Raw genomic sequence first — 20,000 nt, 5'->3', positions numbered from 1 at the left:
CTGAGCATATAACATGTTTTTATAACAAATAATGCTTTAATTTCGGTAAACATAATCCCACTAATATATTTATTATATGTTTGATAATATCCATCAAAAATGACTATTTTAACAGTTGCACATTAAAACAGATAGTCTTCAATGGTAATATTTTTTTCCCAGCTCAAGTCTCAGCTGTTGCTAATTTAAATGCTAGGTTCCTCTCAAATGACTTTGTTTTAGTGCTGACTAGTTGGCTTGATAATGAAATGACCTGTGTTTGACATGGTTTGAAAACTGCATACAAGATTAAATGGTTTGGTTTCATTAATGTTTCAACCTCTCTTTAGACTACAGTGGATACGTAATATTATACTTAAATACTTTTATATTTTGTTTGCTGTTTTATAAGGCCTTCACTTATGCTGCTGTAATTAAAAAGATTACTGATCCTTTTCCATGTTTTGCAACTTATAAAGGTTTAAAGATTTTGCCTAAAAGGTTATATCTACAGCTGGAGAGAAGCCATCCCAAAATGCAATATTCAATACTTTGTAAGGAAAAAGGAAGAATTTTCAAAATTCTGTGTTGGTTTAGTGAACTATGTTTGAGAAAAACTTTCCTTCATTTTTTTCTGAGTTTCACGTAGTTGTGTAACTTCTAGAGTGTAAAATATCAAAAGTTACTGCTTTATAGTCGGCTGTGTGTATTTTGCTTTGAAACTCAGGCTAACAGCACAGTATGTTTACTTTGTAGTATTAAGTTCACTCCTATCTAGTTTTATTTCAGTTACTCGTATTCTGTGGTTACACTGTGCTTTTCTGTCTGGATAGAGTAGTGAATCTATGTATGTTTTTTACAGGTATTTTGGGTGTAATACTGGAAACAGATGGATTTGAGGTAAGTAAAATAATTGCAGACAGTGAGCATGCCTGTCAACTGCTTTGATGTAGGCCTTGTGATTTAGACTTGTCCCTTCCAATTTTAATTGTCATATTAGACCTCCTTTAGGGTACATACATTACTACACAAGTAAACTGACAATATAAGAGTCCTTATGACTAATTCTATGGGGTTTTATATTGGAAGACTTTGTAATCTTTGTTATGATTTTTTTACGGTTAGTGCAATGTTTTTTCAGTTTGTCGGTGAACACACACAATATTGGTGAGCACTTATAACCATTCTGCATAGTGATAATGAGAAGAGCAGCTAAGAAGCCGCCATCATAGGTCAGGGTTCATTCGGGCCAGTTCTATCCTGTTTTTGTGCAAGTACATTTTCCATGAAACTTACTGTCCTGAATTACCTGCCGATATGCAATCAAGCTCAGTGTCAATTATATCAAAAATATGTTCACTTTTGTACTCCTAATGCTAAAAATGCATCATTCTTTACCTACTTGGGCACCAAATAATATGTGACCCAGAAGAGAAAACAAGAACAGGGTATATTTTTTTTCTTTGCATACCCGTTAACAGCTGTGATTTATTTTGCGAAGGAATGAGATTATACTTGCATTGTTTCCCGTCTGTCTCCTAGAAGCACGCTAAAATTTACCAAAAGCAGGTGTTATGCTTTCATTCTTAAAGCTACTGACAGTTGACTCTAAAATTGAATTAACTAGACAGTAGTGTAAATGCATTTGCTATATGTAGTAGCAAGAGATACTTTAGTTTTGTATGTTTTACAAAATTACATATGACCATGTATAACTTGTTCTGTGTCTGTTTAGTTTGTTGTTCTATGTCTGTTTTTTTTCAGTAGTAATTCCTTTATGAGTAAGTAATACATCAGTATCAGTATTTCATTCTTTTAAAAAAATAATACCTCAGCAAAATGAAATGCCTGGCTTTAGTCCTATTTTATGATGGCTGTATAAGCAGGGGTAGAACTTTTGGCAATGCATGTGGTGAGGCTTGTGTGTAAGAAGTGTTTTACATTCTCCAGATGGTTCAGCAGGGTTACCCCCACACACACACACACACACTGGGCTTGCTTGTTGTTTTTCCCCATTGAAGTAGACTCAGTGTATCATTTTTAGATGATAAAACAATTCTGAACTGTATGGCATTGGCTGTATTTACTAAAAGTTTTATTCTTCTCTTTAATTATTTTGCCCATAAATACTTCTGCTCTGGAGAATCCTATGTGACTGGCATGAGCTATCCTGCCATAAGGTTAATCTATCTCAACATAATTATAGCATATTTTGACCCTTCACTTTCTTCATGGAATCTTGTCAACATTGCTTGGAATCCTAAGTAGTTTAAGTATTTGGATATTTAGCCAGTTCTGATGCCAGCATGGAATCTTACTTAAGAGATTATTTTGCAGAATCTGTTTTCAGCAAACCTAGGTAGCTGGCGAGACTGGGACTTGTCAGTGGATCATTAAAGAGTTTTCATCAATATGATGATCTAACCTAATTAATTCACCAACCCATACTGGTGAAATTAAGTATTCATTGCCAGTTACTTCCTAGGAAGGCCTTTTCCTTTTACTTGAGCCTGTTTTTCATGAATATACTCTAGAAGACTGGATGCTCTAGGTAAGAAATAGATTTGATCTTATAGTTGTAACTATGGTGACCAGGAAGACAGTTGCTCATAACAAAAGGAAATACTTTCTCAACAGTGTTACCGCAGTGTTGGTCAGATGCATGTTGAAATGAAGGCTGTATCCTTTTGGGTTAGAGAGTTTAAAGTGACCCTGCATTGGGCTTTTCTAGATTTTAGGGAGCATTTATATTATTTTCCCCTACTTCCAATGTGTGAAAAATCTTCACTTCTATGAAGTTTTTACTAAAGGTCTATCAGTCGTTCTATATTTTTCACCTTCAAATTTTGTATATTTGTTTGTTTCAAAAGCTCTATCTGGACATTTTTGATACTTCAAGAAACAAATGCATGAACTGTAATTTTATTTATTTCCTGATATCAAATGCTTTTCTACTGTTGATTAATGCTGTTTCTGGTACTTTCTTATTTTGTATGTTCAGTTGTCATCGCATTGAAGTTCATCTGAGGTGTGTGTAAATTGTTTCCTTGGGTATAATCATTAACTAGGCACATGCAACAGCTTTTAACTGGAGGGATGATAAATACTTCAGACTGACTTTCATTTTACTGATTTCTGGAGGTTGTTAACGCATATTGTTCCACTGTTTTAAAAGCACTTATGAAATATATTTCAATATTTCTATTTTCCCTTTAATGTGTATTTATTGGCTTTCCTTTTACTCTTTTTCGTTAACAGTGGAACATAGGATTAAATATGTGCTTACTTTATTGTAATTGATAATGTCTTGGTTTGTACTTGCTGATCTGAATGTTTATAATGTATTGTTCTTTGAAATGATCTTAATACAAAGGTATTAAAAATAGTTACTCTTCCCTATCAGCCCACTCAATCTCTTCACTTTATTGACAAAAGTCTGCTGTTACTTCCAAGTTATACCTCTGAACTTTGCCTTATATTTTTACTCTAAATCTCATGTTTTGATTTTATGGTAAATCACTGAGGATTATAGTCAGACAGTGAAGCCAGACATTAGATTGTCATACCTCTTACTGTTCAGAAAATTACTTTTGTTACAAAACTTGTTTTATTAACATTTAAACAAATTGTAGGACGTTTAAAATTTGTCTCTAATGTCGAACTTTTATCCAGCCCTCCCCCATTATTTTTATCTTTGTCCAGAATTTTTGAGCATATAAGTTGACCAGTATAGAGAATGGTTATAAGCAGTAATTTTTATCATAGCCAGCTGCATCTCTCAACTCGCAAAAATTTGTCAATGTTCAGATATTGCCTTGTACTTTTGTTCTGTTCCTCATTAAATTTATGGCTTTTCTGACAAATCATTGAGGACTGAAGTTACTAAATACTGACAGACATCAGTTTTACAGAGTTTCAGATTTCATATTCTTCAGAAAAGGTATGTTAATGCAAAACCTGCTATTCTAGCAGCTTTCTGTGCTCATAGCTGCAATTGTTAAAATCTGTCCCTGGTTTTGGGCCTTTAACCCCACACACACACACACACACACACACACACACACACACACACTATTTTTGGCTTTCTCCGGAATTCTCTTGCTAATATCTTCAGAGGTAAGCAGACATATCAACATCTTCAGATAGGTTGAAGGGAATGCCAGTTCTTTTCAGCTGGTTACTCCAAACAGAATTATCATAGTTAAATGACTGTTACAAAATGTTGCATCTGTTCTATGCAGATGCATGACAGAACCTGCCAAAAAGTGTACTGAAACCCAGGTTAGTATATAGACTATCTGTTATTGTAATATGCTCCCTTTTTAGCACCAACTTATTGAAAACAACAAAAAGAAAAATGTGTCGCTTTGTCCTTCTAGCTAACCCACTAAAAGATCACTGCACACTGATAGAAAAATGTCACTGGTCACCAGAAATAGTACAGCAAAATTATTAGTAAAAGCCTGTCTCTTCAAAAGTATTAAATATCACTGTTGTCTACTCCTACATGATAAACTGTCAAATAAAATAATGGTTTTTCTTAGAAGTAGCAACAGTGAAAACCTCACAATGCTTAGACCCCTCTGTGGTCTAGCAGTAAGAATGAAAGCATTTTTTACTGTTGGCTTGTTTAATAATATCCACAATCAAGGCACACTGAGTTGTGTTTAAAACTATATATAAATGTTTTGCTGATCATGGCTAAACCAAGGCTAAGTACCTGTGCCCCTCTATGAACTATATGGTTCCTTTACTATACATTACTGCTTTATCCTACCTTCAAAACATGCCACTGCATTTTTATCTAATATTACAGGGTAAATCTATTATACAATTTGTAATTATTTACTTGCTTCACATTTATAATTCCTCCCTGTTCTTATAAATGTTATTTTTGTAAACAATAAACATCTAGGCATTCTTACCTTTATGTAAATAAAAATAAACCATACCAACACAATCTCAGTTGTAAATCTATCATCTGTAATCACTGTGTAAATATTACTTTTCTGCTCTGTATGATACTGGATGCATCTGCATCTAACACAGCATTTGTAGGCCAGTGACTGAACATAATCAAATGGCCATTCCACCTACACAACCAAAAAATAGAAGTAAATAAAATAATTCAGATATTGTTAAAAAGTGCTTTCTACTTCGGAAAGTGTAACTCCTATGGAAAAAAACTGCAGTCAAAAAACTGATTCTTATAGTAATGAAGGTGTTTACCTGGTCTCTTTGAGTTAGGAAGTACTGCACGGAGCTCAAAGTGCAGTCTTTTGTTGGAGAGAGGGCATAAGAGCCACTTTTGTTGTGTTTTTACATTACAAAGTTCCTGGATCATCCATTTTGTGGCAGAAGGTGTTTGCCTAGTCTCTCTCAGTTGGGAATTACTCCAGGGAGCTCAAAGTGTTTTCATTTATTTGCTAAAGGGCATAGGTTTTCAAGCTTTTTTTCTGCTATAAATTAGGTGTTTGTGTGGAGCTGTCTACTATACAGCAGTGGTTAGCAGTTCTGCATATACTAACAAACATCTAGAAAGTAAATATTCCCTGCAAGGTTAGGATTAGGTCTGAAACCTATTAAACAGTGTGACATTGTGTAGAGTTAAGTTTCAAGCAGCTAGCTTGTGCATCAAATAGCACTACCATATCCTGCCACTATATAACATCTTCCCGTTAACCCCAGAAATTACCCTCATAGTTCTCTGTTAAAACCTAATCCTTAATCCTAACCGATCACACTATTACCGGACTGGATACCATGGATATTCAATTTCCTAATGTCTCTTTGGCCAGCTTGATAGATTTGGACATCCTGAGGCAATGTAGCAATTGTTGTGTGTTCTCATACGACCAGTTAATCATTACAGAAAAGAGCACAGTATATGAGAAATGTAAATGCACAACTTCCTTCAGGGAAAAACTCTTGAATAGAAACGAGGTTGTCAAGAATACCTATACCACTTCCTTCACACACATGCACGAGCGCGCACACACACACACACACACACACACACACACACACACACACACATGCACAAATGGTCTTGTCAGGCACTTTGTCTTGTCAGGCACTTAAAAGAAGCCTTCTTAAATGTCAAAGACCTCCAAAGCCAGCTAACAGCAACACTCCTCCTCACCTGTCGCTTAAACACACCAAAAGCTGTACCAAACATCTCACTTAAGCCTACACTCAGCGGCCCCCCAAGAACAAAGCCTATAAGTCAAACCTATACTTTACCTGATGCTCTTATTATCAGAGACTCCATTGTTTGACACACAGATGCCCCACCCACCAAGTTAGACATGGAGTAGATAACTTTTAGTTGCCTATCTGGAACCAGGATCTGCAATATCATGCATGCACTCTAGTCACTGCACCCCAGGTATCATTATGATTCTGTCATAGTCCATGTGGATATAAATGCACAGAGACAAATCTCACTGGACTATGTGAAAAGAGATGGGTACTTGCGTGTTATCGCAACCAGATTTGCAAGGTGGCATACTGTACAATGTTTTCTGCGAAGGTATCTCTGTTAATGGAAGATGGGTACTTTTAAAGTGTGAAACAGTTTGGAGTCACATTGTGTGCCACATACTAGGAAGAATAAGGGCAAATGTCCTCTTTGCAGGGAGCGCCCTTGTTTGAACTAGACACATGACTGTTGCTTTGCAATATTTGTCAGTGGAATGAGTCAGCAAATTGAACAGGTTCTCCACAGCTGAAGTGCCGCCTTTCAAATGGAGCTAAAAGTGTAACTTACTAATCCTTACAGACAACTTTCATTGTCATGATTACTGGCATTTAAAAGTAACTGCATATATTGGTCAGTGCCTTCCCGTTGGTAAGATGTCACCCAAAAATAACGGTTATTCTTCCCCGGTCCCACAAGCAGCAGTCATTATGATCACTGTATTCACTGCCTGACGTTGGTAAAACATGCTACCCAGAAACCTGAATTTTCCCCTTATTCCTCTTCCAAACCCATCACCAATATCCCAAGAAGACTTCTTAACAGTTTAGGCAACCCTTTTAAACTTAAAAGACATTTGTTTGACTGAAACATGAGCAATTATGGCATGTTGCAAATCTGGTTGCGATAATACGGTAAGTGCCAAAGAGATGTAATAGCTCTCTTAAAATATGCGTCAGAGACAGGTATGCATTGAGCAGCATTTTACCTTCAACAAGGATGATGCCTCAGTGTGAATCTAAAATAATTGATTTTAATAATTGGCTTAGCTTCTGGTATCCCTCCAAAGGAATACAATATCTATTATCATGGGAAGACATGGTCAACAGACCACATTGCTTTGTCAAGGATGGGCTGCACTTGTTCTTCCTAGGCTTTTGGATATTGGACAAAACTTTATCAAACCCTTTAGAACCTTTCTTAGGCAATGCCAAAATGATAAAACTACCAACTAGTTAAAAAGCCTCCAAGAAACCTTAAGACATTACTGCGAATTACTAGGACCCCTAGCAAAAAATACTCCATACCCTTCAAGCCTCCTCACTCTGTAGAATGTAGACATCTGTGCCATGACCGACACTTGTTTTAAAGTCATAGAAAGTGCTCTGGCAAAGGAGGGGGTGTCTTGATCTGTGTTAGCAGGAAACACACCTCCAGGATGGTTAAAGTAAATGATTCCATGGAGGTCATCCACATGCAAGTCATCATAGATCAGGTCCCTCACCACATCATGGCTCACTGCAGCTCACCCTCCATGTCCATAGTCTTATCACTCTTATTTAAACCTACCAGGGGTACTTCTCATCCAACCAACACCCTGGATTGGTAACTGGCTCACAGACAGGATACAGATAAAACAGGGGAAGTCACCTCCAGAAAGAGACCAGTCATCAGTGAAGTCACCCAGGGTTCTGTGCTGGGACCTCTCCTGTCTGGCATCTACTTTTCTGAAGTAAAAGTAAAAGTCAATACCAAAGTTATCTGTCTAAGTTTGCAAATGACTGTAAGCTCAGAACATTAATTGAATCCCCAAATGACTTAACCATGCTGCTGGAAGATATGTCTCAAATGAACAACTGGTGTCAAAATCATGGTCTGAAACTAAATGCCAGAAATACATTATTGTATCCTTTGAAAAGTCATCTATCCCAGGGAACTACCACATTAACAATGCTCCCCTAAGAGTTGATCCAGTTGTTTAGGATTTGGGACCTTATTTGGACAGTGACCTAACTCTTGACCAACATGTGCCTATTTTTATAAGCACAGCTTATGAGCAGAAGGATTGTATCTAGATTTAGGGATATCATTGTCCCCCTTTACTCACCTGTCATTAGTCCAGTCATTGAATATAATGCTCTGTTTGGCATGTATCTGTCCAGACACATGCAGCAAATGGAATGCCAACAGAGATACCTTACTAAAAGGATACAAATACTAAACAATATGTCCTACATGGACCGATTCAAAGCCTGGTCACTATACCCAGTATCTTAGTCTGTTAAAAGGTGACCTGTGTCTGGCATATAAGGCATCCTCTGACCCATTACTGATTACTTATCGGTACATCAGAAAAATCAAATGGCAACAGAGTCTAGGGCAGAGGTTCCCAAACGTTTCCAATTCTCAGCTCCCTTGTTGAATCCAGGTTTTGCCAAGGTGCCCCCCTCGTCAAATTCTAACAAGTATACTTTGTGAAATAGCTAAATAGGAAATAGAATATTTGTTTAAGGGCTGGGCTATAAGTGAACAAAGCCTTACCTGCCGCGTTGAATCCAACACTTGAAGTGATATGAAAAGCAAAATAAATAATATTTCAGTTTCACATGATTGAACCACACTGTGAAAAGTTTAGTGCATGCACAGTAGCTTTGATTTTTTGTAAGGGGGTGGGAGGTAGAGAAGCAGTAGTGAGCTGGCTAGTACCGGAAAGTACTTTGGCAGGTTTTGCACTGACCGCAATTCCCTTCCCCTCACATGAAATGGTGCAACTTAACAAATGATTGAGCAATGCCATTACAAACTCATGTTTCTTGACAAAAAAGGAGCCCATTTTTGGATGCATGTCCCAATATGTTGAATAAATACTAACAGTGTTAAGGCAGCAGTTAGACAAGACGACATCCCTATTACACTTAAAAGACATTGGCACAAGAAAACCTATGACAAAAAAAAAAATCTTCTCTTTAACCCACCCCAGCCAGAGACATAGAAGGAGGAAAAGTCACAGGACGTTTAAGCAGCACGGGTCTGGTAACCAAATATTTTTTCTTGCATCGTGGTACCCGTTGATACCCATTAAAAATGTTAAAACACAGAAACTACACCACATTAACAAACATTTCTTTGTGGTCCCCATAATCCCAACACAATAACAGTTCCTAATATATGTGCAGACTACTTTTGCCACATAATCTTACCTACAGTAAGTACATTCAGGGCACATTTCAAACCACACTACACAATACATTTAACAGTTCCTTTCCTATTTCTGTTTCTGCCATATTGAGATTACACTACTACAGCTCCCAATTACACCTACAAACAGAATTCCAGCACTACTAAATTTTACACTTTTCGAATCAAAGACAGCACAGTAAGCTTCCACGTGGTCTGTTAATATGCTAATTAAAAAGTGCCCCCTTGATAGACAGATTCTGCAGCCATGAGGACTGAAGTACTCCAATCATGCATTTGCATTGAACACGTTAACAGGTAACATTCTGGCTGTGTCCATAAGTTAGTTTACGCAATCTTCGGCGCATAGCAGCATCTTTGCAAAGAAAGGCTCAGTTGCCTTTTGTTACAGGCATTGTATGTTGGGGGCGCATTTCCTCCTACTGATGGCATTTTGCCTAGTCGTTATTTTCATAGTGTGGTACATCCATTATATCTAGTTGCCATAGCTGTCTGGTTCCATCCCTGCCTCCTTCCTTCTACAGTCTCTCAAGTTACTGTACTTGTCTGGTTTTGGGTTTTTGGGAGAGTGCTTTTGCATTATGTTAACTATTATTTGCGATCAGTGCACATGGAGGCATAAAGAAATGCTCTGCACAGTTTATATTTAGTTGAATTTATATTTTCCTGTATTGACGATCTGAACTAGAGGCTCCGTAGGAATGATTTGTAATAGGGGCTTGTAACTGCACTGCTTCATTTTAGCACACCCTACCCACCACTACCATTTGCACCCGTACTGCTACTAAGAAACTGTATTTTAACTAAGTGTTAATTGTGACATTAAACTGTTGCATTTAATTTTTTAACTTTGTGAACACAGTGAGCTTGTATGTATGCCCATATAATCTTTCTTTGCAAAATATGGTGATATGATCCGTCCCCTTTTTCTAACAAAAAAACTTTAATTGGAATGTTTTGTGTTATATGCAGTTTAAATTATCTTTTCAATTTAATATATTACATGGAATGGTAGTCATGAAGCATTTAATTTCTGCCTCGTGGACGGCATTATTACAGCTGTTTGTGTTTTTGCTAATTTGAAAAGCTGTATAATTTCAGGTCTCGTATCATGAAATATGACACCCCACATAAGCCACTGTGTGACATTTGTCCGTGGGTAACATTCATCTGGCTGTTCTGCCTCAGTGGCTATCGGTTTGTATCAGCTGTACTTGTATAACCAGTAGTAGTGATCCAGATTGTGTTAGTTTAATGAATGTTTGCATGTCTTTATCCCAGGATGAACGTGAAAGAAGTTCACATGACCGTACCCAACTATTTAACAAATGAATAAATAAATGTCGTCACACAATGCTGGCAGTATAGGATGATTTGATAGCTGTCTTTTCTTCAGAGGGATACCATGGAGTCCTGATCTTGTCAGCTTTGGATGAGGCATGTAGTAGAAATTATGTCTTTGTTACTGCATTGGAAGGATAGGAAAGTGTGGTACTTATGGATAACTGAATTTCATGGATCTAAGGAAAATTCAATTTACTATTTCTGATGGTGGTGGTACTGATAGTGTGTGTGTATCTGTGTATGTGTGTGTGTATTTATGGGGGGGGGGGTTCTATGAACCCTGTAGTACTAAATTTTGATCCTTGCTGCAGTGATAATGATGTCTACCTTTGTGCCAGACACTGCATTTAGATATATGCCTAGATTTAGGAAGACCTAACTTAAATGTGTAAACTAGGTAAAGGTGTAGCCTTGCTGTTGCTACTTTACTTTCATGACTGTGACAGTAAAACACCTGTTTGGTAGTAATGATTATGCTTAGATGACTGATGCTGTCATGTTTCACATTACTCTATGATTTAGCTCTGCTGTGTGCAGAGAGTATGTAAACCTTCAGTTTTATGATCCATTATAATCTGTCCAGCAGTAGGCATGCTTAAGTTCTAGGAAAGCAAAACATATCTCTGTCTTTTGTGGCTGCTTTCTGATGGGGGATACACAAGGCTGCACATGTCAGGGACTCTTTTTTTTTTTTTTTTTTTTTTTTTTTTTTTTTTTTTTTTCAGCGTAATTGGCCTGAAACGTATTGGTGAGGGGCACATACATTTTGACGGTTATGTGTAAGAATATGTATATTGGTTTGGTTTTATTTGAAATGTGGTTACATTGTTGTTCCAGTGCTGCAGTTGGACAGCCATGCTATCACTGTGCTAAGGTCCAGCATTTTCCAACTTGAGATTTATACTTAATGTTATCATCTGAAATTAATAACTGTCATGCTACTTAGGTACTTAAAATGTGGATGCTACAATTGCACACATCTGTCTGCATAATACTATAAGTGGATGCCAGCATATAACGTAGTTTTATTAATAATTATACAATGCAGGGTTGTACAAAAATCATCTCGAACAATCTGAATCAATATTTCCATCTCCCAGCAGGGATGCTGTTTTCGTATAGTATAAGTGGCCGCAAAATAAACCGCGAACTAATAAGCTTAGTAACTAAGCTTATTAGTTTGCGCTTTATTTTGCGGCTAAGCTTATTATTTCGCAGTACCCCTGTGAGGAAGCCATGGCTCCTCAGGGTGCCACGGCACACTTTGGGAACCCGTAGTCTAGGGTTCTAATACTCTTCTGCAACATCAACAGAATGGTTTGGAGGGATAGATGTATTTTGGATTGGATGCCACTGCTATGGAACAGGCTCGCCATCCACATAAAACAAAGTTCATCCTTGTCCATTTTCAAGTGCAACTTAGATCTGTGGATGGGAAACATAAAATTTACCCCAGGACTGCCCCTTGTACTGCTAATAGACATATGCAGCGTCTTAAATGTTTAAATCAAGATGTTGACAAAAGTTGCATTTAAGGCAGGGAAAAGTGCCTTTAATCCTGCTACTGACATTTTCTGGTGTATTCCTAGGATGACATAACCTTTGTAAAGATCTTTTATTCTTATATGAGAAAAAAGGGGTTTCCCCCACTATTTGCTTAATTTTGTCATCCGAACAAAGTATAGACCAGCTTTTCCTTTAAATCTCTTGCATCAAGTTCACATTACCTGAGTAAATAATAGGTATTCTCATAGGTTCATACTAGGCTAGTTCACATTACCTGAGTAAATAATAGGTATTCTCATAGGTTCATACTAGGCTATCTGCCCTAGGGCATTTATAAGCCTAGCCAGAGTGTGTTTGGCTTTCGCCACCCATTTTAATTTAATTTTGCTATGCCCTTTTTCGAGGTTAGTATACTGTGCCTCTGTCTAACAGTGACACAGAAGTGATACCCGGGGTAAACCTATGATCTCCCATCCACTCATCAAGATTCCTCTTGAAGAGAGTCAATGAGGGACTCTGCCTAACCTGGACTGGGATTTTATTCCAGAGTGAAGGGAGCCTCTGGGTTATGAATCTGTCCCTCCAGCATGTCCTATTTATTTCAGTGCTGAGGTTCAAGTCTCTCGAGCGTGTATCATAGAATTAATGTTTATGTAATAAGACTTGGAATAGCACTGCCGCTTTAAGAACCAAGACTACTAAAGCGGCTTCAGATCAGGAAACTCCCACTACCTCAACTGAACAAAGTAGCGTCATCAGAGAGGCACCGCAGACAGCTGACGTGAACGGAGGAGCATGCAGGAAGAATAGTAGCAGTGCGGTAATCGCTAATCTCTCTTCTTCACCTAATTTTATACATTAGAATAATACATCCAATCCTTGTTTAAATTTTCCATATCCAACAAATAATATGCATTTTCATGAGCGCTCCTACAGCAGGGGGCAAACAAAAAGAAAAGCGTCCTTAGAGAGCGATAATGGGCTGACTTTAAAGAAGATGTGGCAGCAAAACAGTCATTAGTTTGGAGCATTTCGACTAAGACTTCAGTAGCAGCCAAAGAAAGACTTTTAAGCAGAGGTATGACCTTTATACCCTCCATCAGAATGACAGTGACAGAAAATGTTATTGAATTAAAAACTTTCAAGTGGAATTTGATGCTAAAGTCTATGTTTAGTGATTCTAGATATGATAAAGTAAATGATAGAAAAGTGTTCCATAAAAAAAGTTGCTTTTTCCCTAAGAACAATGCCACCATTGATAAATTTCTTTTTCACACACTTTTTCAAATGTATCAGTTATATCAGTTATATGATAACAGGGTTGTGGGAAAAAAGCTTGTGAAATTAGATAAACATGAATATGAAGCCCTGAGAAATTTACAGCATGGTATGCAAATAACCATTAGGCCTGCCGATAAAGGAGGCCCTTTAGTTATCATGGATAGTAGTTATTACATCCAGACAATGGAGGCAATACTGAATGATGTGAAAGTATATGAAAAAATTAATAGTAAACAACTGGACAAATATATTTTATATATTAATCATACCTTATATGACTGTTTGCAATGTTGCAAGATAACACAAGAACTATATGAGTACTTTTTAGTAAAGGAACCCCTGATACCTATTATTCAGGGAATCCCAAAAATACATAAACATCCGACTCTACCACCCATGCGACCTATAGTCGTGGAGAGGGGATAGAGTATGGAACCACTTTCATGGTTTGTGGAAAAACATCTTAAATTTGTGTTAGCTAGAAATAAGTATATTTTGCGTGATACACAGCAGTTCTTGAAGGATCTCCATCAGTTTTTGAATAACAGAGAAGTTAATAACAAATATCTATTAGTGACATTGGATGTCCAATCTTTATTTACAACCATACCCAATGATCAAGATATCGATATGTTTAGACATTATTTAATGGAAGATGGGCAGTATGAACCTAGATTCATAGACCTTATATCCTTACTGCTGGAACTTCTATTAGAAAACCATGTTTTTTTTTTTTTATTTGAGCATGTGTTATATAGACAATTGGATGGTGTAGCTATGGGCACCTCATGTGCCAATAACTATGCCAACATTATCATGGCTCACTGGGAAAGGCAGCACCTGCTATTGTTTGAAACGCAAGGGAGAATAGCCTTTTATCGTAGGTTTGTGGATGAACTCTTCCTGTTATGGGAGGGGGATTCCACTACCATGCAACAGTTTTTTCATAGTCTCAATACCAGTACTAACTTGAAGTTCACCATGAACTATGCTCATGACACTATAGATTTCCTTGATGTAAGGATAAATCAGGATGCAAGGGGGATGTTTGACACTCACATTTATAGAAAGGAATGCTATAGGAATAGCTACTTGCACAGACAGGATATGCATCTGAAAGATATATTTAAAAATATTATTAAAGGGCAAGGACTTAGGACTTCCAGATTAACTACAAACCCAGAGTGCTTAGATAAGGAGTTAGTAGGACTGAAGAACAAACATATAGATAGAGGCTATATTGAATCTGAGGTGATTGGTGGTCTTTCCACTTCCATCACTCAGAGACACTATAGGGAAGCCTTATTTTTCTGAACATTCAAACAGTTTCACTGGAAAGAGAGCAAAGAAACTTTAATTCTATGAGGATACCTATTACTTACTCAAGTAATGTGAACTTGATGCAAGAGATTTATAGGAAAAACTGGTCTATACTTTGTTCGGGTGACAAAATTAAGCAAATAGTGGGGGAAACCCCTTTTTTCACATATAAGATTAAAAGATCTTTACAAAGGCTATGTCATCCTAGGAATGCACCAGAAAATGTCTGTAGCAGGATTAAAGGCATTTTCCCTGCCTTAAATGCAGCTTTTGTCAACATCTTGATAGCAGCAGTAAATCTGTTCATCCTGACACTGGCAAGATAATAGAATTTAAAGTGTCTGCTGACTGCAATACAAGTAATCTAGTGTACTTAGAACATTGTATAAAATGCTCCTTATAGTACATAGGGAAGACTAACTGTAAATTAAAGGAACATACGAAATAACATATTTATGATATCTCCAGGGGAGCAGATGACAATGCTTTAGCTAAACATGTTGCCATGTATGATACTACACACACATTTAAGTTCATGGTAGTAGAAATAATAAAATGCAGTGAAAGAAGAGGGGATGTTATTAATAAAACAGACTCTAGAACTTGAGTGGATTATTAAAATGAGAGCTGCTATGGGTGAAGGACTCAATGATCAGGCTTCTATCAAACCTGTTTTACAGGCAATGAATTTAGTAAGATAAGGATATTTAGTGGATGGGTCTTTTAAACGCTGAATTGTTTCAATTAATTGTTAATTGATTTAGTTTTTATTGGTTGTTATGCTTTTAAATATTGTGAGATGTAATTTGGTATTGTCTGATGAAGCAGCTGAACTGGTCGTGAAAGCGCTCACCATTAAAACTCATTTTTATATGGTTTTTGGCTGTGGTTTGGTTCTACTGTTTATTATTCTGCATGGATTCTTATTCGTTAGTGGAACCATTTGCCTACACCACACTTTATTTCTGCATAGATATTGAATATTATTTGTATACTGTTTATTTGTATTGTAAGAAATTTCATGTATCTCTAAATATCTCAACATTCAGGTAACACAGAGCTGTATAGCCTCATTTGAAAGCTTACAGCTGTATGAAGAAGATCTTGCTAGCTGTATATGTCTTGCTTGAATGGTTACTGGAATGTTATAAGCTGTTTGTACAACATTACAAAATTAATATTCACAGCATTTATTTTGGCTTATAAAATCCAGTTTAAAACAAACTAAATGAATGCCACTAATGTAAAGATTCATTTATCCTAAATAGTTTGCTATTTACAGCTTTCTAGTAACACTTATGGTTCCAGAGATATGAATATTTGAACTGTAGGTGATAACTTCATTTTTCGAAAGACTCAAGCCATAGCCATTGGGAGTCAAAAGTACGCACACAAAAGAGCTGTGCAAGAGAGAATGAGATAATCACTCTACTGTGCGGCAGAATTTACACACAATGCGAGTAAACTTAGCCAGGAGTGGACAAAAAGTTGCATCAAGCATGGCTGAGCAATGATTATTAATATTATATACTGGAATAATTTTGAAAAGAAATCTCATAACTCTTTAAAAATGACTCCAATGTTTAATGGATCTTTTCCTGTTTAAATGGTGAAGAAAAGACATCTGTGTCACATACTTTATTTTGTATGTGCGCACGCATGTGCATTTGTGCATGCGTGTGTGTTAGTGCATGTGTCTTTGTATGCATGTGTGTGTGTGTTAGTGCATGTGTCTTTGTCTTTGTATGCATGTGTGTGTGTGTGTGTGTGTGTGTGTGTGTTAGTGCATGTGTCTTTGTATATATGCATGTGTGTGTGTGTGTCTGTGTATGTATGCCTGCATGCATGTGTGTGTGTGTGTGTGTGTGTGTGTGTGTGTGTGTGTGTGTGTGTGTGTGTGCATACATGTGTGACTGCATGAATTGTTAGGGGTGCCCGCCCAGTCTTCCAGTTCCTTCTTTCAGGTATGAATTGATCTACTGATTTTAATTGAAGGAGGTGTTTCTTCTATAGATTTTGATGTTTTAGGGATATGAAGTTGTCATGTTTTGAAAAGGCTGTTTTTAATTTTGATTGGATCACTAGGAAGTTATTCTGAAGAAAGAGTTTCAAATAGTAAGGTATTCTTTAATGCTCAATATGTTGGACATACGTCTTCCATTGTTTTTTTTTTTTGTTTGTTTTGTTTATGCTGTAAGGCTAACTTTGAAGCCTTTGCATTCTCATTGTGTGAAATATTTGTGTCTGATTGGTTCATAGGTAATTAGGGTAACCACTTTAAAGGGCCTTTTTAGCCTACTCATGCTTCCCGAATATAACGCCATGTGCAACATGTACATGTTGGCCATATCAGAGGAAGCGTTGAAGTACAAGTGTAGATAGACTCTTGGCAATCTGTAGGAGACAGAATACAAGGATAAGGCTTTGAAGATATCCACATAGGACATGTTGCCTATGGCATGTGTTCTTTTTATGAGGAACCTCTGTGGATGCAGTTGTTGTATATCCCTGGTCAGATACATATCAAAGTGAACTTTGCACTCAATGATTGGTGTAATGATTGCCAAATACAGCAGAGCAATGACATCTTTGGACCTAGATGCCATATGCTTGCTTATAAGTTGCACAAAGTAGGATATTCTCCATACACTAGGCATGAATCATGTTTGGAGTCTACAACTGAATAGTATTTGTTGTGTCCTGGTAAGTCATGTTTCATGCTATTAAGGATGCATCATGGAATACTGTCTGGTCCCACCAATACAGTGTTTTAGACCTTGGAAAGTACATTGAGGACCTGTTCCCTAGTGATAGTTAAGGATCTATGGTTAGCAGTATTTCCTGAGAGATGTCTGAGGGAGAATGAAGGTTAAAATCAGAGCTAAATTTATCAGCTAGTAGATGTGCCAAATCTTCATCTCAGAATATGTGTCTCCATTTATAATTGATTCAACACATTATTGTATATTGCGGTATCAGGCATAGCTGAAAAATGCCTTGTTGTTGTCCTTATCCTGGGAGGCTACTTTTAGATCAAATTTGGCTTTAGTGGAATTAATTAGTCCCCTGACCTGTTTATTTAGTTTGAGGGAGTTCATACCCTGCTAGGCATTGCAGTTCCTATTTTTTCCATGATTTTCTTTCTTTTGTTATACGACCTATTGATGTTTGGATACCACTAGGGTGGCTTGGTTTTTGAGTTTGTCCTCTGCTTAATTTGGGTATATATATTGGATTCTATGCAATTTTTGTGAACAAGTTTGCAAAGCAAGAGTGTTCCCTGGGTTTGGAGGGGCTTGAAATTTTGCCAGGGTTTTAAAGTAGGACATTTGTCATGGAATAATTCCTAAAAATTGCAGGGTTACCTTATGTCTCAGTTTCTATTTTTATTTCAAAGGAAACAACTTTATGGTCCAGCCTGATCAGTGAGAACATTACCATTGTGGGGGTGTGATGTTCTCCCATGTTAATGAGAATTAAAGATGTAATTGTCCCTAATGGGTGTACAGACTAGATGGTCCAGGGCAATAATGTTGGCCAAGTCTGAGAATCTTTGTGCCTACAAGTATGAGGTTGTGTACGATTCCCAGTCCACAGTGGGGTAGCTCAACGAGGTAAAGAGAATGGTGTTGGGTTGAATGTAAAGTGACTCGGGTTCATTTAAGTAAGTGCTATGGATTTCCTGGACCACACAGGGGCTCTATAGCTCAGAATGGCATGTTTTTAGACTTATGTGAAGGAGCTCGTGTGTCATATTGCTTGACCACTCATGAAGGGCAATTGTTTTTGATGTAAATTAAGGATCTGCTACCTTTTGTCCCATTCTGTGTCATAGCTGGTCTAATTGTGTGGATGGCATTATACCCATGCACTGCCAAGGTGCTCTGTGGCTTTAAACCATATCTCAGGTAAATACACAGATGTCTACATTCTCTAGGGTTAGGAGAGCTTGCAGGGAGTGGCAGTTTTTTTGTTTAGAATCCCGGTATTGAGCAGTATCACCTTTAGATAATTCTGGTTTGTTATAGATATGCAGGGTGCTCCATCAGGTTGTCCATGCTTAAAAAAGACACAATGGGAGTGGACAAGGTTTTGGCCAATACTCGAATGCCTAGAGGGGACAAGTGCAGACCATCCTTGATGATGCATCTATCCTTTCAGGCCAACAAATATGACACCCCCTTTGAATGACACCAAAAACTAAGTCAGTTTTTAAAATCGGCTATTTTTTTTCCTTATTGTAACATCATCTTTGGATTAAGAAGAATGTTGCTCAGTTGTAGGCTCATACCCACATGGGTGTCACAGTCCAGAACTCTATCATGTCAATCACCACATAGACCAAGGAGGTACATCTCAGATCGGTTACTACAACATGCACTAGTACAGATATCAACATTCTCCAAGTAGAAGTAAGCTTCTACATTACCAGTTTTATTGCTGAGACTCGTGGCATTTATCAGTGTAAATTTAAAAGTGAATCTTCTCTCTTGACTGATTTAAAAGCCTAATGAAGTTCACCCAGGGATCACTTCAGTGGCCTTGCTTGACAGGGGCACTGGGAACTAACATTGGGCGGCATGATTCCAGGAAATCTTCTTGGGGTAGGCTTATATAGGCTCCAGGGCCATTAGCCTCATACACACCTATGAACCTATGATGAGTTAATTGTACCGAATGAATAATGTACTTGAAAGAAGCATAAAGTCCATGAAAGGAACATCCTGGATAACTTTTATACATATAGAGAAAGATGGTAAAATGTTATTCTAGCAAAACGTCTCAGTGATAGCAGATTTGCTTACAGTTTGCAAATGGGTTATTATATCTTGCATAAAATAGTAAAACAAATAGTAATTACAAAAAAATATATATTTCCAGTATCAGAAAAAGTATGACCAATCTGTTGAGACCGTGATTTGTATTAACTTCTGATAGAGTTGCTAGCTGTGAAGTCGCATTTAAAAAAGTTAGATAACTGTCTATGATTTTCAGTGACTAATTTATGAAAAAATTGCCAAGCAAAGTGAAATATTCACAACTCTCTTGGATTATGGTTTCCTTAATAGTGTAAAGTTTGCTTATTTTATCAGTGATAGGCTGATTTTTCAATATTCAGCAATCGGTTTCTCCTTCTTGACAGGCTTCAAAGTAAAGAGAAGTACGGAATACA

The 20,000-nt window shown here is 37.2% G+C and overlaps 1 protein-coding gene across 2 annotated transcripts in view; it reads left to right on the top strand.

Annotated features, from left to right (window-relative positions):
- Positions 1-20,000, top strand: part of AFF2 (AF4/FMR2 family member 2) — a 3,001,139-nt gene that overhangs the window by 494,669 nt on the left and 2,486,470 nt on the right. For both annotated transcript variants that reach the window (XM_044057592.1, XM_044057591.1), the window contains exon 3: positions 842-879. In XM_044057592.1, the coding sequence (XP_043913527.1) occupies positions 869-879 (11 nt within the window). In that variant the 5' untranslated portion in view covers positions 842-868. The remainder of the gene's footprint in view (positions 1-841; positions 880-20,000) is intronic.

The sequence above is a fragment of the Protopterus annectens genome, chromosome 15.part0, assembly GCF_019279795.1.
Source record: "Protopterus annectens isolate FY-2018-M chromosome 15.part0, PAN1.0, whole genome shotgun sequence".
Lineage (NCBI taxonomy): Eukaryota > Metazoa > Chordata > Ceratodontiformes > Protopteridae > Protopterus > Protopterus annectens.
Note: the sequence above shows the minus strand (reverse complement) of the source record. Positions and strands in the feature narration are given on the sequence as shown.